Here is a 23,900-nt window from a genome sequence, read left to right on the forward strand (position 1 = left end):
GCGAGGCAGGCGGTCGGTCCCCGGCTCATCCGGGCGTCCCACAGACACTTCTTGCCCGCGCTGCACTGGATGTCCTCACACGACTTGGCCTCTAGAGAGAGAGAGAGAGAGAGAGAGAGAGAGAGAGAGAGAGAGAGGGAGAGAGGGAGAGAGAGAGAGAGAGAGAGGAAGGGGGAAATCTTTGATTAGATGGATTATCATGGATGCTTTTCAAAGCAGGATCAGATGACAGCCGGGTTTTTTTGGACAGCTAAGCTCGGAATAAAAAACAAATCATGGTGTTGTGGGAGTGGGGGGGGGGGGGCGGCATAAAGTTATGATTTAATTTGCATTCAAGGCTGCTTTCTGGATAATAATCCATCTGACTCAAATATTAACTTGAAGCATGTCTCCATGGCCCCCAGCACTCCCCTGTTTTGCTCTCCCTCCCCCTCTACTTCCCTCTCTCCCATATGGGATAGTGCTGCCAACATCAGGAAATAATAGATGTCTATCATTTCTTGAGCAAACACAAGCAACTACCAAACACTCTCTCCTCTCTCTCTCTCTCTCTCTCTCTCTCTCACTCTCTCCTCCTCTCTCTCTCTCTCTCTCGCTCTCTCCTCTCTCTCTCTCTCTCTCGCTCTCTCTCTCGCTCTCTCTCTCTCTCTCTCTCTCTCTCAGATCCCCCTCCTCAGTGGAATGTTGGCACACAAAAAAAAACACCGAAAAACAACGTTCAAAGTCAGTGGCTGGAGGCGCGCTCCCGATCGCCTCGCACTCTCGCGTTTTCCACGTCGCGCGGACTTACTGATGCATTTCCCCTCGTACGCCACTCCGATGGATCTGCCGAGGAGACAGGTCGCTCGTCTCAGGTGACACGCGCTGGCGTAGACGATCCCGTCGTTTCCGCACAGGTACTGCTCGGGCGACGTCACCTCGGGGCAAATCCGATTACACGTCACGCAGTACGCGTTGTTCGTCTGGTCCACGACGCACGTGGAGCTGCCGGGGCACAAGACGTCGCGGCACGTTTCTGGCGAGATAGAAAAAGAAAGGAAAAAGAAGAAGAAGTTTAGACGTGACGCGAAGTGTTGAAAAAGTGTCGAGAGATTACACGTCGCGTGTACTCACTCTTGCACTTCCCCTGGTACTGCACGTCCAGGTCGGGGTGGCCTTTGCACTTCGCTTTGAGCAGTGCGCATTCGTCTTTGTAGGTCTTCCCGTCTGAGCCGCAGACCGGTCCTTTCCAGGTGATGTTGGTGCAGTCCGGTGCGCACACGCAGCGGGGCTTGCTCCGTCTGTTCATCTTGCACCTCTTCCCGGGCCCGCAGTCAACATTATCGCAGGTTTCTAAAAAGAAAAGAAAAGAGAGAAAGAAAAAGAAAAGTCCACGTTAGGTGACGCTGGGGGAAGATTCGTGGCTTTGTGCGTAAAGATTACTCTGGCGCATAAAGTGATGGACATCATTTACGCACTCCGGAGCGCGTAAAGATCATCAGCTTTGGGATCTGTTTAAACAAAAAACATGACTTGAGGGTGTGTATTATGAAGATAACCAGGGAAATGAGTGCACCTCCACCTTTGCAAGGTATGCAATTTGGAGCTCCGCCATTGAAGATCATCCACCTAAAGAGCGTGCTGTTGGGGACGTCCTCTTCGGTCCAGGACGTCCCCAGTCTTCCGCTCCGACAGCACTCCTCCCTGCTCATCCGGGCATGTAGAGCACCTGGCACCTCCCGTTCTTCCCCTGCTGCAGCCAGCAGTTCCCAGCTGTAGACAGGAAGACAAGAGGAACAAATCAAACTCGAATGTCGCGCGTCTGAAACTGCTGACCCAGACCGACTAGACACACACACACAGACACACACACACACACACACACACACACACACACACACACACACGCAGCCCGTATTATCCGAGACCCTCCCTCCCTCCCTCCCTTTCGCCCTCCCGGCTGTATTTTGTCGGATTTTCTTTTTTCTTCCTGCGAGACAGTTAACACTTGCCTTTCCCCTCTGTGACAGACAGCCATTACAATGCAACCACAAACCAAAAAAAAGAAGTAAGAAGAATCTATGCTGGGTGTGTGTGGGGAGGGGGGGGGGGGTCCTTTATTCCTCGAGCCTCCTTGTTATCAGCGGACAGAAAGTGGAGCGTCTAGACAGCGTTAAATAGCAGCCAATCTCCTTCAGAAACACCACGGCTCTTAGAGCACACCGCCGCGTCCAACGCCTCCGAACAATATCCCAGACGCGTAGCAGACGACGCCTCGCTTCAGAACCAACCAGCGATGATTGATTTAAATATTTAAAAATTAAAAAAAAAAAAAACCTGAATATCCCATGTCTTGTGGTGCAAAAATATCCTTTGATCCAGACAACAGCAGGATGTCTGAAACCGACACGGACACACACACACACCACACACACACACACACACACACACACACACACCTACACGTACGCGCGCGCATGCCATGAAGTGTTCACGAGCTGGTGTGCTGCTTAAATCCAGCACAGATTTCTATTCCATCTATTTTGAATTACAAGAACGAAATGCTATGGGTGCAAAAGTCTCCTCTTATTTTGTCCTAAAAAATGTAAAACTGCACCCCCCCCCTCCCAGACACACACACACACACACACACACAAAATTGTTTTGCACACACACTGTGGGTGGATTTGTGCGGCGGAAAAAATATTTATATCACGCCCTAAATAAAAGTCACAGTGGAATATTTCTAAAGTCTCACAGGGTTTGAAGACGCTGGACGCTCATCCAAAACTATCACTCTGCGCTCAGGTGGGGAGGCGTCCAGCACGGCGTGGCGGCGTCCAAAGTGTGCGCCGCGTAACTTGCCTATAGTCTCACTTTGAAGTGTCCCACACGGCACCTGTTTTATGGACGCTTTATACGCGCACGACGCACCGTCTGATGCAGAGAGAGAGAGTTTCACCAGCGAGGAGAGAGAACGACAGGATAAGGAAAGTCACTTTGAAAAGTTTCTCGGTTTGCAGCAAGAACGCGTTTTTTTTCTTTTTCTGTGTATGTGTGTGTGTGTGTGTGTGTGTGTGTGTGTGTGTGTGTGTGTGGTGTGTGTGTGTGTGGCTGACAGCACGTCGGAAGTTTTTGGTTTTTTGGTTTTTTTCCCAAAAACGTGTAAAAAAAAAAAAAAAAGCATAAAAATGAAAGAGTTGAAGAGAGCTTCTTACCTTGAACTTTTTGGTGTTCCATGAGGTGACAAAGCCATATGAACAAGAGGAAAAAGCAGCCCGGGTGAAGGTGGTGTTTCAGCATCCTGAACATGATGGAGGAGAAGCGAAGTGAGCTCCGTGTTTGACACAGGCAGCGCAAAAAAAAAGTAATCTGCTTAAGGTGGCAGTGTTGAATAAGTGTCAGTCTGAGAATGCAGCCTCTCTTTTTAAATCTATAAGGGGTCTCGGGTTGACTGTCTCTGGTGGGCGGGCTCCTCTTCTGTTGGGGGTGGGGAGATCTTTCTTTCCCTTTTTTTCTTCTTCTTCTTCTTCTTCTTCTTTCTCTTTTTTTTCTTTTCTAAAGTTCTTTCAATCCTAATCGGGTGACATCGTTACACGAGCAACTTTCTCTCTTCGCCACATTAATCGGAGGATATTGAAAGCGTACGTGTGTGTGTGTGTGTGTGTGTGTGTGTGTGTGTGTGTGTGTGTGTGTGTGTGGCTTGAATTTGTAGTAAAGATGCCGCACGTCGGAATCACGCGGCTTTTTAGCGGTGAAACAAAAGCGCACACTGTGTCAGTTGATCAATGGATTTGTGTTTTGATGGAGAATACTATTATTAATGTTTCATTATTTAATTTTTTTTTTTTTATCATCGCGATGTGTCGGATAGCTCACTTTTACGCACTTGCTGAAATACATATTTAAAAAAATGTGAATATTAATGATGATAATAATAATAATAAAAGCGATAATGAAGGTCATTTCTACTCATATATCAGGGGCGTTATTACTGTATGATCCACATGCCGGTCCTTCACATTAACGGGCACTATACTTGTCGGTAACTGATATTCTTTTCCACCACTGCAGACAAAAGTGTAAATCTTTTGATAAGAGTTGCCTTCTTGGTATACATCCGCGGCCCCAGACAATAATAGGAATCATAATAGTCCCGCAGCCGCGCGGCTAATATTAGAACAGACAGTTGTTTGGGTTTCTCTCCCGGGTCAAGCTTTTAAATATAATCAAACCTGTTTCCGAAGAGGCTTCAGACAGAGAGCGGGGGTGTTGCATTTCATTGAATGAAACACACACACACACACACACACACACACACATGCTCTCCACTCACTGACGCACAGGCTGAACTCCGTCAGAAGTCCTTGCGCGACCTCTTCAGCGGAACTCTGGTTACAGCTCTCCAGAGCAAAAGAGCAAAGTGTGAATCAGACACCAGGGAGTTCATTATCTGTCGGCCAGGAAGAAGACACTGTAATCCCCCCCCACACCCACCCACCCCCACCGGGCGAAATACCACTTATGTCGTTAAACTACAAAATATATGCAATGAAAACTCTGCAGCTTTACTGCAAATGATCATAAAGACAAATATGTTTTTCTCATATATATCGTATGTTGCATGCAACACGCTTGTATTCATCTTGTTAGAACTTTTCTTGCAATAACTTTATTTGCACACAAACAGAAACAGGAAACAAATCTACAGAAACACACACAGTTTACAAAGAAAAAAAAGAGCATCGTAAAGTATAACGCACATTGAAATCATGTTTCCCCTGTTATATATATACCGTCTGTCCTCTAACAGTGAAGGGAGACGGTCTGATTCGTTCTGATGCACTAGAACTACAAACACAACCAACAGGTCACACAAACACACACGAATCAAGGGTGCAACACCCAGAATATGAATCTACATGAATAATGTAGATCCTCTCCGGCACTGAGGAGCTTCTTTTTTTAATTATCTCGTGGCAAGTATTTGCACATTTGGCAACCTCCATACAATGCACTTCCTTGTTTTGACGCAATCAGTCAGCGCAAATGATTCTGTCCCAGCGCACTACTACTATGCACTTGAATGCCACACGTGAGCAGGTCTATACTCTTCTTTTTTTATTTTTTTATTCTGCTCTCTATTTCCAACCTCACCCAGCAGAGCGAACATGTGGTTATTTTTGATTCCACGTTGCCCCCATTCATCCCCCGTCGTGAACTCAGAACGGAAAACAATAGACAGTCTGTCAAATCATTGCACGTTGAACATTCATGAGCTGACCCGAACACGTGCTGCATGTGTATAAAGCTTTGCAGTTTGCATGTTTGGGGAAAATCATCACGCTGTTAAAACTGTCGCAGAAGCCACAAAGTCAGTATTTGCGACAGAGTAGACCTATTTCTTTCCAAAAAAATGTTAACTTGATGTTGAGTTATGTTTGGCAAACGACGCAGCGTCTGTGTGTGTGTGTGTGTGTGTGTGTGTGTGTGTGTGTGTGTGTGTGTGTGTGTGTGTGATTTATGGCATCAGAGTCTTTGTAGAGTCGGAGCTTCCAAAAAACACTCCCTGACATGCGAGTCCATTTCTGCCTCCGCTGTATCGAGTTTAAAGGGCTGGCTGCGCTCCTTCTCGGAGCCATTAATGGCATCAGCAGAGGGGGACAGGCAGTGCTCCCAATGTCCCCGGATCCGCAGCTGCATTTGGATCGGAAGGAACACACGCGGCGGACGTTTTTGCCGCTGATTGGAACCCGTTTTGCGTAAACTTGCGTTAAAAAGCCGCAAAACTCCAATCCACTCAGAACGTGCGTGATAACATATTTTTTGTCAAGTTAATGATAAAGCCTCTTTTAAAATATGTGTTAAAATAAATAAATCATAAAAAAAAGTAGCTACAATGAAACCCTTGAGGATCACAGTCAAAGTCACGCCAGAGGTCTTAAAAAAAATCATTTGCTATGACATCAGTTTTTTTTGTTTTTTTTGGGGGGGGGGGGGTAATTACAACATTGCAGCAATTTGTGAGCAATCAACCCATTGTGCCACGGGTCAAGTTAGTTTGGCCGTATCTGCCAATCATCTGCAGGGACCCCCCCCCCCCCCCCCCCCGCCCCCGCCCCCGCAGGGATGAAAGGTGTTTCACACACTTCCCCACCTGTATCACATTTCATCATGGAATCGAGCCCAGGCTTTCCCGGAACAAAAAAATAAATAAAAATATGCTCCTTATTAGAGATAAATAGCATATTTCCATCTCGGCCAGAGAAGTGAATGCTGCAAGACACACACACACACACACACACACACACACACACACACTGCTGGGCCGTCAAAACACAACACAAACAAACTGCAATCATTCACGTTCCGACTCAGTCCGGGGGACGAGTGTCCAAAAAACACGCGAGAGGACATGGATCAACTCTGAATTGTACTTGTTTGTGTTTTTAAAGGGGAAGTGGTCCGAGGAGGGCTGAGGTTCTCCTAAAGGTGCTCCAGTGAGAAGAAACACAATCCGAAAATGGGTCTTATATTCTTAATTGATATGGGGGGGACATCACCAGATCAGTGATGAGAACCAACTCGTCATCTGTATCATGCTGCCACCTTGTGGCGAAGCTCCGCCAACGCACATGTAGATCCATGCAGCAGGATTGGTTTACGTCAGATTAAAGCTCCCTCACAGACCGTACATAATAACAATAATAAAAACAATGGCACAGATTGGGTTTAATTCAGCAGTGAATTAACGTGGCTGGTGACAGGCATGATCTCAGACACAGAGGGGCGTTTGAGTCCCTTTGCCCTCCATGATAAACGATATTAAAGCTGGAGCAACAATCAGCTTAATAACACAATACAGCAAGAAGTAACTGATCCATTGACGCATATTGCCTCTAATCTTTTCATGGTATAAAACCCAATATAAACGATAATCATTTTATCTTACAGTATGTACAATACAAACACAGCGGCACCGCCACAGTGTGCGCTACGGGTTTATCGGCGCAGTGCGATTCAAATTGTGACCAAAGGTTTTCCGATTTTCCATATTCAAAATTGTTATTTCTCCACCACGCTGCCCTGAAGTTGTCACAGCATAAGGCAGCGGATACATCAGTGTACAAGTCCAAATCAACTTCATTTAAAAAATACACTTCTTACAAAATCAGTTCATAACAGCAACTAGTCGATGTACGGTCCACAAAGCTACAAAAAAAACAAACAAAGACTAATAATAATAATCCATAAAAAATATGGACAGAGGATCAAATACCAGCTATTCAAAAACTGAACAGTCTCCATTTCATTTCAAAGATGCCAGACTTCCAGTGTTTGACCCGTAGTCCGATTGCACTTTAGGAGAACCGGTGATGTGTCGACAGTGTTCCACGATGGATACGATCCAGTGAGGGCTATGGGGGGGGGGGGGGGGGGGGGGGGGGTTCTCCTGAGCTCACAGAACCTCGTCTACATGCGGGCGGCTCTGCACGTCTTCATCCGCCTCCATCTGAAGCTGCTGGTACTTTCTTTTGAAAAACCCAAACTAGAAAGTAAAAGGAGTTCAGTTTAGACACAGTTCATACAACAACAACAAACTCATCCATAATGAGGTCATGAGCACGTCCAGTGTTCTTCTGAATCTATAGGCATGAAGCTGCTTATATAACGAATGATCTACTGATGTTCCTCTGCGTGAGGTTATCATTGAGGGTCACCTTCCACAGCAGCCCAACGGCCAGAGCCAACAGCAGCAGTCCGCCGATGACGCTGCCGACGATCACCCCCACCGGAACGTCTCCTTTCTCCCCGGGTTTACTGATCACCACCACCACCTGGACAGCAGGAGGACAGGAGACACGGCCGTTGTCTCGCGTCTGATACGACGCGAGACAACGGCCGCCGAACAAACAGAGCGGCAGAAATCTCAAAACACCTTACCGGCAGCCGCTTGAGGCCGATGGCCAGCAGATCGGGGTCCGAGGTCTCGACGTCGACCTCGGAGGTCAGCTCAACGGTCTGATAGGTGGCCTGTCGAGACAAGCGAGAGCGCCATTAAAACTAGGAGCGGGAATTTGTTTAATCAGGCATCTGAGAAATGGAGATGAAAGCAGACAAAACAACCAGTAGTAAAAACAAATGTATGATTGAATATATTTACCGAAATAAACGTGCCACTCCAGATCCTTGTTTTGACTTTCACAAAGTAGTCGCTTTTAATTTCTGTATCCTTGAGGATGCATTTTATGTACTCGCACTTTGCACTCTTGCAGTCCTGTCAGTTAAAAAAAAACAAAAAAAACAACATTAACAAAAGGAAATCAGTAAACAACAGTAAAGTTCAGTGCAAGCCAAAATTTAGAAATATGAATTTGAATCTGCATCTGACAAGACAACAATGTATATTCAACCATAGATATTAGTTTAAAGGGGTCTTCAACGTTTTTCAGGGTTATAAAAAAAAAAAAAAAAAAAAAAGGTCTAATCAACCAAAAATTCCGCGGACCCCTGCAGTACCTTCGCGACCCCCTAGGGGTCGCAGACCCCCTGTTGAAGACCTCTGCTCTAAAATCAAATCTGAAATTAGACAAATTGTCTCATGAATGTGATTTGAAGTTAGCTCGTGAATGAAATTATGAAGGGCTTTTATTTTGAAATGCTACATCAGAATGTCCTGGTTCTCTCTGAGTGACACCTTGAGGTGGTCTGCTATTATAAAACCAATATTAATTCAAATAAAGGCTTTAGAAGTGAGCCTCGCTAGCTTCTCTCAGTGAAAACACAAGGTGAGTTTACGCATGCGTACAAAGACAAGAACATGCCGAGGACTAAGTGACTGACCAGTTTCTCCGTGCCTCTGAGACTCTCCTCGGAGAAGGACACTTTGTGGCTCTTCACTCCGATCTTCAGAGGATCCACCAGGCTGCTGGAGTCACAGCTGACAGCACCTCCCTGCGGGCAGAGAATGTATTCCATCAATAAATGACACGGTCCAAATCCACGGTCCAAATCTACGGTCCAAATCTACAGTCCAAATCCACGGTCCAAATCCACGGTCCAAATCTACGGTCCAAATCCACGGTCCAAATCTACGGTCCAAATCCACGGTCCAAATCTACAGTCCAAATCTACGGTCAATATCTACGGTCCAAATCTACGGTCAATATCTACGGTCCAAATCCACGGTCCAAATCTACGGTCCAAATCCACGGTCCAAATCTACGGTCCAAATCCACGGTCCAAATCTACGGTCCAAATCTACGGTCTAAATCTACGCTCCAAATCCACGGTCCAAATCCACGGTCCAAATCTACGGTCCAAATCTACAGTCCAAATCCACGGTCCAAATCTACAGTCCAAATCCACGGTCCAAATCTACAGTCCAAATCCACGGTCCAAATCCACGGTCCAAGGTGTTTTTACTGAACTTGGCTTCAAATATTAATTTGTGGAGCAGTTCGGTAACCAACCAAAACTTCCACCAGATTATAGAATTGTTTTTCAGTCTTTCAGTTTTGAATTACAGATACCACATTGGCATTAATGAATGTATTTATGATGTATTTAAACTCTTTAAGAAGCTGCTGGTATTTACTCACTCGTTGCGTGTCCACACTGGTGACATAGAGGAGCTGGTTTCCTCCTGTAGTGGTCACTGGCAGAGCCACAGTCAGATACAGGAGGCTGACGGGGAAGTTACTCGTTGAAACCTTGAAATACAATTTGTTTTAATTCACATAGTTTGTACAACAAACACATAAATACAATGGTGAATTAGATTAGGACATTTTAAGTCACAGACTCAGTAATCGCACCTTCACCGTGAAGTTAAACTCCGGGCCGATGTCATCGAGGCTCGTCACCGTTGTTACCACGGGAACGGCGGCATCTGCCACGTAGAAGTTGATATTTGACTGCCTGGGACAAAGAGAGCACAGCTTCTTCTTCTTTAGTTTCCATCGTCAACCGTCAATTTCAGGGAGAAAAAAAAATACATTAAAAGTGACCAAAAAAAAAGAAAGAAAGCGGAATCACCTGGATAAAACAATCCCTGCGTCGTATCGCACAGGAATGGATACGTCCGCCGTGTTGTCTGCAGGTCTTTCCTCTTTACCATCACTGTGAGATTTAAAAAAAAAAAAAAGGTACAGAACATTATCACAGGTTCGACTATTTTGATTAAGAATCACAATCTGTTATTACATTTCTAACTACTCCAGTTTGTACCTCTTGGCCTCAAATTTCACCTCGGCTCGGTTTTGCAGCTGCTCAAGATTGTAATCGAAGTTCATCTGAAACTTCACCTGTAATCGAATAACAATTAAATACATTTGCACATCCCCAAACATCTGTTCAAAATAGTAAAGACATATTTTAGTGACTTACTTCTTGGCCTGTCTTTAGTGCTGGGTATCCCACTTGGCAGGTGACGGTTTGTGTTTGTGTCGAGGTGCATTTGACTCCGTCCATCTGTGAATTCATAGATCTGAACAGTAAATAACTTAACAACTTAACACTACCTTTAACACTCTTTTTGTTCTCGTCAACTAGTTCAGTAAATGTTGAAAAATGGGTTCAATTAATGGGGGAAAATGATGATGATCCCATGGTTATTTAGTGTAATGTGCCCCTTTTTTTCACTCACCGGAGGAAAGACGGAGGAGTAGAAGAGGTTGCCGGAGTAGGTCGCCAAGACCTGAGTGTTGTACGCGTTCTCCTTTCTGTTCTTCACCACGATTTGGAACGACAGCTCCCGGTTGTTGGCGCTGACCAGAACGGGAGCTGAGCTACAACACAAGAGCTCAGATTACTGTACTCAGTTTAGGAATAATACGGAATGGTTTAAAGTTGATCATTCGACCCATTTCACCAAAAGACGGGACCCACCGAGAGCTGTGGGTGATTTATTTCATATTATTTATATTATAGTGAAGATTACCTGCATTTAAATACATGCTGCACACACATCAAGTGAAACCACGTAACAGAGGATTATCTTGAGTTTACATGTAAACTGTATATTGTACAGATAATGGTCAGCAGGTATGACATGTTACTTCTTGGTCAGCGGTTCTCACCTGGAAGCTTTAGCGTCCGTCTTCACACTCAGCACCAGATCACTGACGCACACGTCATCGGAGCCGCAGTCTTTAGTGAACGGGACCTGAAACCACAAACAGAGTGGCAAACTCACACATTACAGTACATTAACATTACAGTACATTACTGTCATGTAGCAGACGCTTTTATCCAAAGCGACTTACAATTCAGTATCTAACTACACTCCGTAGACGCAGCTACGGGAGACATATTTTGGGGTTAAGTGTCTTGCTCAAGGACACATTAACACAAGACTAGCGGAGCAGGAGCCGGGAATCAAACCACCGACCCTCTGATTGAAAGGCGGCCCCGCTCTCCACTTAGCCACGGTAACACGACAATAAGGGAATCCATCGTACGTTTATCGGACGAACTTTAACCCTGTTGCCGAAACACAAAGTGTGTTAATATGAGAGCTTGTGTGACTTTAGTGAATCACTTTAAACGTGTTTTTTTTAAAAGCCAGTAATCATCACACACACCATGTCATCTTACATAACAACTATGTTTAAAGTCTTCGTCACCTGATCCGTTTCCTGTAGACCTTTTTGAAGACCCAAAGGCGAAACAAAATGAGTCACTTACAAAGAACTCCCAGGCACTTGGAGACGACACGTCGAGGACCGGGTTCACGTCCGCATTCTGCTGCTCGATCTCTACTTTCAGACTGAGGGAATTGACAAAGTCTGGCGCCTCCTGTTGAAGAAACCGCACAGGGACAAATCAGCAGATTATTTTCAGAATACTTGGATTTGAACTCTACAAGCCTAACCGTATCTAATAAAAGGTGTCAGTTATGCTTTTTTTCGGTGACTGCAAAAACAGAGGATTTTTCGTCCATTACCTGAACATAAACCTGGTAGTCCAGACACAGGGGCGCGGAGGATATTTTAGCTCTATCTGTGAGTAAGCGTTCATTGTTTTTAGTGAACAGTCCTCTTGACGTCACTCGTGAGGCCTGCAGGTCAGCGTCCAGAGTCAAAGTGTAGGATATATCTGAAAAACGAAGAGTGCGATATTTTTGTCTTGAAAAAAATGATTCATGAACATCTTAGGAGTTCGACATTTTTTGGACATTTTTGTATTCATTTTCTTGCCCGAGAGTTAGACGAGAAGATTGATAGCACTCTCATGTCTGTACACTAAATATAAGGCTAATAACCGGCAGCCCGTTAGCTTAGCTTAGCATAAAGACTGAAAACACGAGCAACCGGCCGGCCTGGCTCTCCGAAAGCAACAAATACTAGTAAACGGCAACTTGTCAATTTTGACAAGGTGCGCGTAGCTGGATTTTTCTTTTACCTTCAGACAGTGCTAGGCTAGCTGTTTCACCTACTTTCAGTCTTTGCGTTAAGCTAAGCTAACTAGCTTGTGGCTCTAGCTTCATATTTACTGTACAGACATGAGAGTGGTTTTGATCTTCACATTGACTCTCAGTAAGAACGTAAACAAGGCAAAATGTATTTCCCAAAACTATCATTTAAAAAAGCGCTAAATTCCAAACTCAGGGCGATGGGATCAGGTCGCCGCTATTGGTGCTAACAGCTGAGCGCAAAGTGGCGCCGATTAGCTAGCCAGTGGGGCACGCACACTGGGAGTCACATGCACTAACATGCACGCACGGCCAGACCAGCTACGTAAACAAAGAAGCTCGGATTACAACACATTATAAGGACGCCATTACTTATACATCCTTACATAACAAAATAGTGGTTTGCTGCTATATTAAAGCTCTGAATTGTGAATGTAGCACCTTTAAGTAACAGGAATCTACGTTACCAATGGGTCCAACGGGTTTCTTAGGCCTGAATGAAGCAGTGAAACAGAGGTTGGTGTTGAAACACGTAAGCTTGCGTCCATTGATGTCACAGGGTTTGTTGAAAATGTTGATTTTATCGGGGTTGAAAGAAGCTTTAGCCGAGACGGACGCCACACCTCTGGACCTGAAAACCCAAATGCAGTTTTAAATGATCGTCAACAGCTGATCCTTGCTGATTCTATAAAATAATGTAATAATATGAGTAATCACTCACAGTTTACTACAGGTTGCCAAACTTACCAGAGCTGCACCACTTTGCCATATGCGCCAATGGAGATGTCAGGGAGAGTATCATCATTCAGGTCTTTGTCGCTATCTAGGGACCTTCCAAAATACTGCAACTGAGAATCGAGTTTGGAGCCAAAGATTCTCTGGAACAGATTATCAACAGTGACGAGTCTAGTGATTACAGAGAAACTAAATGGTGAGTATATACTGTATATATATTCATCACATGAAACGTCCATGACAGACAGCCTCCTCTGTCAGTCCGATACGAACGTCTCTCCGTACCTGTGAGAACTGCTTGTTTACCGCCTTCTTCTCCCCGTTGTAGATGTAGACGACACCTTTCCCATTGTCCTCCAGCGGAGCTCCAACCACGACGTCGTTGTAACCGTCGAGGTCCAGGTCAGGAACGGCGGAGATGGCCATCCCAAAGCGCGCGTTCTCAGTCGGGGGCGGACCGCTGAGGAATCCTTGCTCGTTCAGTATACCCTTCAGATCGTCAACAACGGAGAACGTGATGCGCACGGTGCTACAGTTCCTTTCAATTTCAAGAAAAGCTACAAATGGAATCCACAGTGCACCCACCAAGTGACATGTCGCCCATATTTTACCTTGGTGACGGAGAAGACGTAGACCCTGCCTTCCTCTCTCTTCATATCGCTCATGAACATGGGCGCGCCGACCAGCAGGAGGTCCGTCACCCCGTCTCTGTCCACGTCCAGGGGGCACAGGACGCTTCCAAAGTACGACCCAATCTAGGACCAACAGGTGCCATCTAATTAGTCGATATCCCGGGGCACAAAAACGTGAATAACACACATCCCTCTGTTGTCGGTACCTGCTTCCCTCGCTCTGAGTCGACGATAGCGGTCTGCTTCTGGGCGTTGACGGTGTAGACGATAACTTGTCCGGAGTGGTTGGAGCGAGGAGCGCCAGCCACGAAGTATTCCGTCAGCCTGTCGCTCAGCGTGGTGACAGAGTAACCTGGAAATTACCGTAAATGACACATTTAAATAGCCAACGTCTGAACTTGGGACAACTTCTGACTTAAACAGTGGCAAATGTAACTAAAAACATTTATACTCTATCTAGTATTTCCATTTGTTTATGCTAGAAGCTACTATTTGAACGGTATAATTACTAGTTACTTTGCAAAAGAAGGGCTCCGCACACCTACACACAGGTGTTGAAAGTGGCATTACAAAAAGCAGTGTTTGTCCAGGGCCACACACACATGAACTCACTCACGCACACATTGCTCGAGCTGGTTAGACCTCGAGAGCAGGCGTGGGCTGGGTGGAGCTATTCTGGGAAGTGAGTGATTTCACTAGAATCTCTACAGACAAGAAAGATAACAGGGGAAGTGTTCTTGCTTCAACACGAACAACGAGGCCGACAACGGCGAGAGGGAGACGTCAACCAAGTGATAATACCTGTGTGGGTGGATATTTCATATGTCTTTTACATGCAAAATACAGTATAAGATCACTTTATATAATAACAATGCGTTGTTATTATTTATAAAAATATAATAGGTAGTTATAATCTGCTCTTCCTCTGCAAGCTACAACATTAAAATGCTGCTTTTACTTATAGAAAGAAATAATAATAATAATAATAATAACTAACACTGACAGCCTCCACTCTGCATAGTTATTACTTTTGATACTTTATGTAATTTATTCTGACATACTTGTGTATTTTTACCTATATACTTTTACCTCACTTTTAACTGTAACTTAAGTAATATTTGGAATGCAGCACTTTCAATTGTTACATACACTGTAACACGTACTGTTACTGCACTATTTACTTCAACGTATATAATTAGTGCACAATCTGAATACTTCTTTCACCCCTCTACTCAGACCAGCGCTGTAACACAGAGTCACTGCAGTAATACACATGTGAACACACAACATGTTATGTTAGTTTAAATGTTTGAAGATGCAACATAATTATTATCACAATACAAACAAGGTGCCATCGTGACACCAATATTCAAATATGTGAATATTTGAATATTGTGAGATACAGTATGGTGTTAGTAATGTTAGAAGTACTATATATATATATATATATATATGGTAAGCTGACACATGCGGTGGTGAGAAGCTTGCGATTTTACATATCCGCTCACGCTCAAAAGCACCACAGATATTTAGAGAATAGAGTTTTGTTGTTCAGAAACACTATGGCTGCCCTCCACTCCCAATCCTGCTGTTGTTTCATGCAAAGATTTTCCAAGAAACAGGATCAAAAACATAAATGCAGAGGAAGAGCTGCCTACTGCCTACCCAGCAGTGAGCTGTGGTTTCTGTCTTGAAGCGTTCCCGCAAAGGCTGAGAAGGGGAGAACGTCTGCTTTGGACCCCTTTTGATGGACGACAGTCCCGCTCCAGGCGTAGGCCCCCACCGCTCCCAGCATCATCACGTCCTTAAACGGCACAAACAACACCGTGGATCACAGCATTCGTATGTTTGGTCAGGGTTGAAAACACCGTATCAAAGGTTTTGAAATGTACCAAATGATGAAAACCACAAATGGCGCTCAGTGTGAGAACAGAACATTTTCTCACTTCGTCAGACCGCTGTGGAAAAAAATAAAATGTTCGGCTTCCTCTTTTCTTTCCGCGTTGTTGCAGCAGGAGGGCCGTTGTGAAAGGGGTCGTCGGGCAGACTCTGTGACCAGCTTTGTTGTCACTTCAAACCGCCGCCACACAAGCTATTGTGACAGCTGCAGTAAATGAGGGTTACTTTACTCTATTTAATCAGTATCATGTATTTACATAGCTTTGATAGCAAACACCGGTGGCCGGTGTACGCGTCTACATGTGGAACATGGCATTTTTACCCCCACTGTTGACCCTGTGGTGTCAGAATCACTGTGTGTGATGTGTGGCAGATCATAAGAGTTTACTTTTCATCCATCAACACACTGCTTTGGCCAAATCCATGCAAGTGCACAAAGTGACAAACCCCCGTTAGGTTTTCTTCTGCAGTGCTTTTTGCACGTTGGAGTATTTAAAAAATAAATTAAAAAATTGCTTCGTCACACAACGAACGCAAACGTTTTAGAGGCGTTCGAGGCAGGCGCTCTGTACCTGTTTGCTGGAGTAGTGAGCGCTGAATCCGACCTGGGACATCTCCATCTCGAAGTTGTTGCCCCCTTTCCCGGTGCCTTGTGGGAAACGGAGAATCGCGTTAAACGCCAGAATCAAAAGCAGTGGGGCATCCAGAATCAGACAAAGTGTAGGGTGTGCGTAAGAAGAAGGAACATGCGTGGGACATGTATGATCTATTATGTGGGAACATTTAGATCATGCACCTTCTATGTTGAAGATGCGGCTCCCCAATGTGCCAGTGATGGTGGAGAGGGCCGCCTCCTCCGACACGTTGAAGAAGTACTTCTCTTTGGGTACGCTGGCGATGGACTTGATTTCTGCGATCAGGTTGTCTGTGTTGATGTTGTTTCTGGAGTAATAACCCAGGACCTAGGGAGAGGAAACACCACAAAATCAGGATTGCAAAGAGAGAAAAAAAAAAAGAGGTCATCAGCACCAAACCAATCAGAAATGTATGCAAATTTGAGCTTTATAAGAATTATTATCATGTAGATTAACAGTAAACTACTGGCAGCAGTGTTTACTTTACAGTAGTCCCTGTAATCTACTTTATATTACTGTAATAATACAATGTGCAGAATTACAGTAATTTGCTGTATTTTCTTGATTTTATCTAGACTACTGGCAGCAAAGTTGCCAGCACAATACTGTTTTTTCTACAGTTTATTTACTGTAAATGTAATGTTACTGTTATACTACCGTGTACTAAGAAACAGCAAAGTGCTGTATTTTATTGAATTAAGTGGCAGCAGGGTAGTCAGTACAATATTGTTTTTTTATTACATTAACAATGTAATTTCTCCATAATTTCAAATACAATACCATGTAGTCATTTTTTGTAAATATGTCAGTATTTATGGCAGCAATTACTACGGGTTAAGCACTGCCTAACCTTGATTAGGAACTTTAATGTGACATCCAATGCTATGCAGTCAGCATGCAGGCATCATTCACATTCACTGAGATAAATATACACTAACTAGAAATACAGTAATTGGCAGTAAGTGGCAGGCCGTTACTTACAGCGATGCCGAAACGGGTGATGCCTTGCTTCTCGCAGTCGGCAATGACATTTTCTCTGAAAGCCACGTCGTGAGACTCTCCATCGGTGACGACCACCATCACCTTGGCGGCGCCCGGTCGACCGCCGTTGCTTTCGTGGAAACCCCACTGACTGAAGAGAGGAGACACAGAGGGCACTTTAGAGCTACTGTTTGTGGAAGAACAATAAACAGATGAAACTCATAAGTAAACAAGTAAACAGATATGCAGCACCAACCTGGCAAATTGGATGGCGTGGAAGGTGTTGGTAGAAGAACCGTACATTTGTTTGATTTCGGACGCCGCGGCCATTACCTCGTCTTTGGTTTTATACTCGTTGAGTCGGAGTTCAAACTTGGAGTCGACGCCGTACTGGATGACGCTGACCTGTGTGTTTTTGGGCCCGATGTCGAGTGCAGGGATCAATTTCCGGAGGAACTCGTTCATTGGAGCCCACGGGTAAATGCTGTTGGAGCCGTCCAGAACAATCACGATGTCCATCGGCCCTCCGCACGCTAGAGAGACACACAGAGTGACGCATTTGAGCAGCTGAAGCTTGTCTTAAAAATATCTAACCAAACACAGCTCAAAATGTCCATAATCAACATATATATATATATACATATATATACATATATATATACATAAAGTCAGATCTTACACTGGATGGCAGGAGAGAAGGCGGGTTGAGGTTGAAAGAGGGGGCTCATTTTTGAACATATTCCTGGGTAGAAGATCTGATCGCCACAGCTTTGTCCCCAAAGAGGTCCGCACATCTGCATGAGACCAGAGGAGACTGTTCAGAGGTCCCAACACGTCTGGGTTTAACAGTGAACTGAATGCTTGTTGATTGCGAGTTGGACTTCAGTCACATCAAAGTGTTCTGGTGTCAGAGAACTGTCGCGCAGCGGCTGATGTCTTTATTCAACAACACTGCTCGCTGCTGCAGCTATCCGCCTAAGCCACCGACATACTTCCTTCCTCGAGAAATAAACATTTTATGTACAGTTCCAAAATAGAAGTCATGACTTCACCGGTTCTTGGTAAACCGCTAAACATGCATCAATAATTTGAATGTTCCATGGAAGCCGGTATCAGAATAAATTGCCAAACACAAAGATAAGAAGTAGTTTCGTAAGAAAAATGTTCTATTTTAAACTTGTCCTGGGTGTGAAAAAGCACACAGGTGAACACACGTACCATCAAACCATTGACATCAGGCATCCGGGTAAGAGTCAAACCCAGGCACATCTGGTCAATGACGTTTTTAACATCGGGCATGCTCACAGAATCTGTGGATGACATGGCAAGGACAACAAATTAGCTCACATATTAAAGTCCAGATTGTTTAAATGTGGAATTTATTTACTTATCATGAGCTCAAAGTGTGAACAAAATACAGGCGTTGCTGCAAATCAGAGAGAAAGCCAAACATCTGGAGACCTCGTGGATTTGTTTTAAGGCATCTTAAGTGCACGGGCCAATGTTTGGTGGGAGAGGTCAGAGGTTAAACAACAAGACAACCAGACCGTATACCTTGAAGATTGAGCTTGTCACAGCTGTTTCTGGAGCCCGAGACTTGACACTTGTAAACATCCCCCTTCCTGTTTTGGCTGAAACCACTCCACGGGGCGCTGACCAGGAGCCTGCAAAAAAACCCAACAACAACGGTATTCATTATTTGACGCGGACAACGGCCACACGGCGTCTAATCTATAGATGCTGACTCGTGGTATTCACTTCAAGGTCATTTTTACTACTTTCAAAACTTCACCGCAGTGGACCAACTGTAAGACCAACAAAATAAGCAACACTGTAACAGGAAGCGTGTGCCGACAAGTCCGCCGTGTCATTCTTTTAATGTTTTAAGAAAACAGAAAACAAGTTTCTGCAAGTTCACACGGAAAGAATCAACTTCAAACATTTTTATTACACACACACACACACACACACACACACTTCCCCACAGTGTCATCACGGCACGCATAGCCGCATACAGTCAGAGACCACTATCAGATACAGGGACGGCACCTCTGCACACGGGACACTCCAGACAGCGAGCTACTCGCCGTGACTCAGAGCGCACAACATCCAGACTGTTACTAAAATGTTACAAATGCGTTGGGGGGGGGGACATATATATATATATATATATATATATATATATATATATATATATATATGTGGCTCCAGAACGGGGCAGGACTGTTTTTACATGTTACTACAATCTTGCATGATTTGGAATCTTTGTTCTATGATTCAGCAGTGTAACAACTTATCAGTAGTTCTTTTTTTTTTTTTTTACTCCCAATTATTGGTATCTGCCTCTAGAATCTGTAGTAGTGGTTGTGCTGTTTATGAAATAATCCTTTTCTTAATCCCACAGCGGGAACATGTTTTGCAGGATTACAGCAGCAGAGTGGATAGTGCAAAGTAACAAGTGGTAAATAAGTAAAAGAAACAAGTAAAGGTATAATAAATAAGTCAAAAAATGTAAAAACTAACATATGATATAATTAGACTGAATGGTTATTTGGATTGCACAGATTATTTTGTATTGCACATGAATGAATAAATATTACTAATCAACTGCAAAGTGACAAAATCAATTTCCTGGGGAAATGAGTCAGCATGTCTGTGAGGCACTGTGTCGGTGTGGACGGTTGTTTACAGAATACCTAGACGCTGGCTGATAACCAGGTGCCTCTCTGCACGACGACCGGCCTTTCATTTGCTAAAAATGGAAGCTTCTACCGGGAAGAAATCCTCCCTCAAATCAGTTCTAAGATTCAGAGACATGACGGTTGTTGCACAGCCTCGAGAGTTCACCCCTGTGGAGTGTCTTTGGGATTAGGTACACGGGTTTTTGTTTTGTCAGCAGTTTGAAACTCACTCAGTATATGGACCAAGCCTGATGCCTGTGAGGCACGCCTCCACCTTATTCTACCTGGAATTCAGCCCGTCCTGACGCAGAGGCTTGTTTTGGCGGGTCGGCCCACTGAATGAACGTGTAGCTGCACACCTTGTGTTTGCTCGAGAATAAAACTCCTCTCTGCGTAATATTCACATACCCCGCGGATGTTATTATCTTCTCCACCTTTATTGCTCCTTCAAAGAAATATTAACTAAATGAATGATTTACCGGACTACACAGCACCATAGGACAAGACGCACGTTTGTGACGGCGATTCAAAAAGCGAGGCAGTCTTAAGAGAGTGAGAAACGCTTGACTTGATACCATTTGCCTTCGTGGTTTGTCGCTTGTTGGACCGCGTAGCCGAACTCCTCGGCGGCCGACCCGCTGAAGATCTTGGCGCCTGCGGTGCCGACGTTGAAGGCCTGAGAGGGCCGGACTCTGTCAGCTGGTGGAGGAGAAAGGTGGAGGCGTGACAGTGACAATGATCAACATCAAAAATATATATATATGTGTATATACATATATATGTCATATACATATATATGTATAGAAACATTTGTAGATACACATACATATATATACATCTCTATGTATATATATGTATGTGTATATGTATACATCTATATACATATACGTATATACACACACATACAAAACACATTTGTATGCGTATATACACACATATACAAACACATTTATATACATATAAACACATATACAAACACATTTATATACGTATATACACACACATATACAAACACATTTATATACATATAAACACATATACAAACACATTTATATACGTATATACACACACATATACAAACACATTTATATACATATACACACATATACAAACACATTTATATACGTATATACACACATATACAAACACATTTATATACATATACACACATATACAAACACATTTATATACATATACACACATATACAAACACATTTATATATGTATATACACACATATACAAACACATTTATATATGTATATACACACATATACAAACACATTTATATACGTATACACATATACAAACACATTTTATATACGTATACACATATACAAACACATTTATATACGTATATACACCCATATACAAACACATTTATATACATATATACACCCATATACAAACACATTTATATACATATATACACATATACAAACATTTATATACGTATATACACATTTACATACATATACATACATCCTGTATATACATATACATAAACACAAACAGGCCCACACATACTGATACATGTAATGCTGATACATATCTCACTACTTTGCATTTTTGTGTTTCTAAAAGTCAAAACAAAGCTGTTATCAGGACTGAGGTTGTTTATGGGGGACAGGTTTCATCTTCTACCTTTCAGCAGCATCAGACACTGACTTCCTCTTCTTCAGTGGTGTGGGTGGTTTCAGCGGCTGAATCATGTACTTTTTGATTCACGAATGGCATGACAGCCCACTACAACACAGCTGTACAACACAGGAAGGTCGTACTACTCATGGAGTGTTGCAGATTGCCTCCATAGACACTGCTCACCCTGGACCCCCCCCCCCCCCGGGACATGTGATTGAGTGAGTCTTTCTGCAGGATCAGACACACAAGCCCGTACAGGCAGAGCTCAGCTATCAGCCCTCCCTCCCTCCCTCTACCCCACCTCAGTCTGCAGGAATGTGGATGGGTTCTGGACTCAAGAGACCTTCACTTGCACACCCAGGATCACGCCACGCCTGCCTACCTGCTGCGCCAAGTAACACTTTGCCAGAAACAACCAGAAAACAACATGTCCTATTCACTTTTCATAAATAAATAACAGGAGACTCATTTCAAACGTGCAGCTGCTGCTTTTACAGAGCAGACATCGAGCAACGCGTCACATGTGATGCACAGTGAGACGTGAACCGATCCGGGTTGATTTGAATCCTTGTTCACTTTGGATCATGCGTTTTGTGAGCAGAGGAAGAAACCTCGCTCGGTTCGATGGGAAACACATTTCAAAACAAAAGCACTTCCAGGCAGATGTTGTTCAGCAGAAGAGTCTCCGCTCCTGTGCCGCTCTTCAGAAGCCTTGAAAGTGTATGAAAACTACTTCATAATGAAATCCACTAATACAAATGTCCTCGCTGCATATCTGCATCGTTTGTCCTCTTCGGGAGAGGGAACGGTGGAAATAACAAAGTCAGTACTTACTGATGACTATCAGGGTGAAGAAGACTCGCCCCCAGCAGAACTCCATCGTCGTCCTTTATTCTATTTGGTGTGAGGCGATTGAATGGAGCCGCACGCACTTGTTGTCAAAAGTCGTGGCTGCGCAGCGCGGCCGGGGAGGCGGCAGCCGGTGACGCGCCGGACGCGTTCTCTAAATAAGGACAGGCTCCTCTGCCCCTCTTTACCTGTCGGGAGCCCCGGACTTTGGACTGTGCAGGTGTGGCCGAAGGGCGTGGAGTGAAGCCAAGAGTCGGAGGAAATCCGGTTGAGAAGTTTAAAAGTAATTTACTGCTTTAAGGTAAAAAAAATAAAATAAAATCTAATCTGAATTCAAAGGGGGGGGAAAAAACTGTGTTCCAAACAAGTCCACGCCCACGAGGCTTAACTCCAATCTCTTTTAATCGTTATTCCACAGCAGCGTGGACAAACAACACTTAAATCAACACATGTCAAATAACAGAACGGAGCCATCCTCCTGAACCCTGTCATTTATTTATTTACTGCTCCTTGCAGAGAGTTAGAAACATCACAATTAAAATTTAGAATATGAAGAAACAAAAGCCCAAACCATAGAAGGTCTATTATGAGATGTTAGAAGAATGACCACAGGGTTTTTTAGGGGGGGGAGGTTTCCATCACTGACAATGATGTAAGAGACTTTTTTTTTTTTTTTTTTAAATTGGACCACATGTGTGACAGAGACTTTAAAGGACGTGGGCGGGACGGTGGAGGAGTTGAAGGGCATTTCATTTCCAATCAGTGGTTTCATTCCAAAATGCTACTTTGGAAAGAATGTCGCCAACCAGTATATACCATTATTACACCCTGTGATGTCATACTGTCACATGCGAGTAACAACTTCAATGTCAACACCGGAGGGGGGACACTACACATAAAGTGTAGTGGTCATTGGAGATGCTGTGAAACACTGTTGTGTGTGTGTGTGTGTGTGTGTGTTTGTGTGATGTCCTCTGTGGCTCTGGAGGAAGTCTGACCCCGATGACATCATCCCATGCAGATATTATTTAACAGAAAGCCTGCATTGTGTAATGGGGCCGTGGAATTTTTTTTGAAAGGATGGTGGGCATTTACCGGGGCAGGGACGGGGGCAGGGATGCTTTTGGTTGCATTGTGGGAAATATAGGATTTGCGCTTTTCCAGCTCGACACATTATACTGAAATATAGAAGTCTATGAGAAGATGGCTCTATGTCTCTTTTGATTTATTCCCTCAGTAAACATTGTAAACATGAGTTTATGGTCTCAATCTCTAGTTTACAGTCTTCTTCAATACAGCATGATGTTCATTTAGTACATTATGCTCCATTTAGAGTCACACAGACCATAAAGCAGGGGATGCTTTAGGGGCGGGGCTTACTGTGACTGACAGGGCGCTAGCTACCAGAACCGTAGATATATGTCACTCCTCTGAGGTCCTAATATGGTCACTTCT

At 44.0% G+C, this 23,900-nt stretch overlaps 2 protein-coding genes across 2 annotated transcripts in view; both read right to left on the minus strand.

The window, feature by feature from the left end:
- fsta (follistatin a) overlaps positions 1-3,420 on the minus strand; it is an 11,115-nt gene extending 7,695 nt beyond the window's left edge. Inside the window, 6 exon segments of the mRNA XM_068703553.1 lie at positions 3-91; positions 791-1,015; positions 1,114-1,332; positions 1,556-1,690; positions 1,693-1,752; positions 3,198-3,420. Of these exon segments, the coding sequence (XP_068559654.1) occupies positions 3-91; positions 791-1,015; positions 1,114-1,332; positions 1,556-1,690; positions 1,693-1,752; positions 3,198-3,291 (822 nt within the window). The 5' untranslated portion in view covers positions 3,292-3,420.
- Positions 3,421-6,691: 3,271 nt separating this feature from the next.
- itga2.2 (integrin, alpha 2 (CD49B, alpha 2 subunit of VLA-2 receptor), tandem duplicate 2) lies at positions 6,692-22,519 on the minus strand. Its single transcript, XM_068703528.1, has 29 exons — positions 22,431-22,519; positions 20,533-20,656; positions 18,831-18,940; positions 18,495-18,586; positions 17,956-18,070; positions 17,533-17,809; positions 17,277-17,427; positions 16,457-16,622; positions 16,233-16,309; positions 15,427-15,565; positions 13,968-14,113; positions 13,741-13,884; positions 13,415-13,618; positions 13,142-13,272; positions 12,862-13,025; positions 11,927-12,078; positions 11,668-11,778; positions 11,061-11,146; positions 10,628-10,769; positions 10,369-10,452; positions 10,210-10,286; positions 10,018-10,101; positions 9,798-9,900; positions 9,582-9,692; positions 8,824-8,934; positions 8,144-8,257; positions 7,924-8,013; positions 7,701-7,817; positions 6,692-7,528 (listed from the first exon to the last, which is right to left on the minus strand). The coding sequence occupies exons 1-29, from the start codon at positions 22,474-22,476 to the stop codon at positions 7,439-7,441; spliced, it is 3,558 nt and encodes a 1,185-aa protein (XP_068559629.1). The 5' UTR covers positions 22,477-22,519; the 3' UTR covers positions 6,692-7,438.
- Positions 22,520-23,900: the final 1,381 nt, after the last annotated feature.

The sequence above is a fragment of the Cebidichthys violaceus genome, unplaced genomic scaffold, assembly GCF_023349555.1.
Source record: "Cebidichthys violaceus isolate CVI_PGR_0920_01 unplaced genomic scaffold, fCebVio1.0.p SCAF_9, whole genome shotgun sequence".
Lineage (NCBI taxonomy): Eukaryota > Metazoa > Chordata > Actinopteri > Perciformes > Stichaeidae > Cebidichthys > Cebidichthys violaceus.

Bases quoted from the DNA above. Each gene is read 5' to 3' on its own strand.
- itga2.2 (XM_068703528.1), bottom strand. From the start codon at position 22,476: ATGGAGTTCTGCTGGGGGCGAGTCTTCTTCACCCTGATAGTCATCA. The intron at 16,310-16,456 runs GTGCATGATCTA...GTTTCCCACAAG, and splicing joins CCGCATCTTCAACATAGAAG to GCACCGGGAAAGGGGGCAAC. The intron at 11,147-11,667 runs GTAAGTGACTCA...TTGTGGTTTCAG, and splicing joins CAAGTGCCTGGGAGTTCTTT to GTCCCGTTCACTAAAGACTG.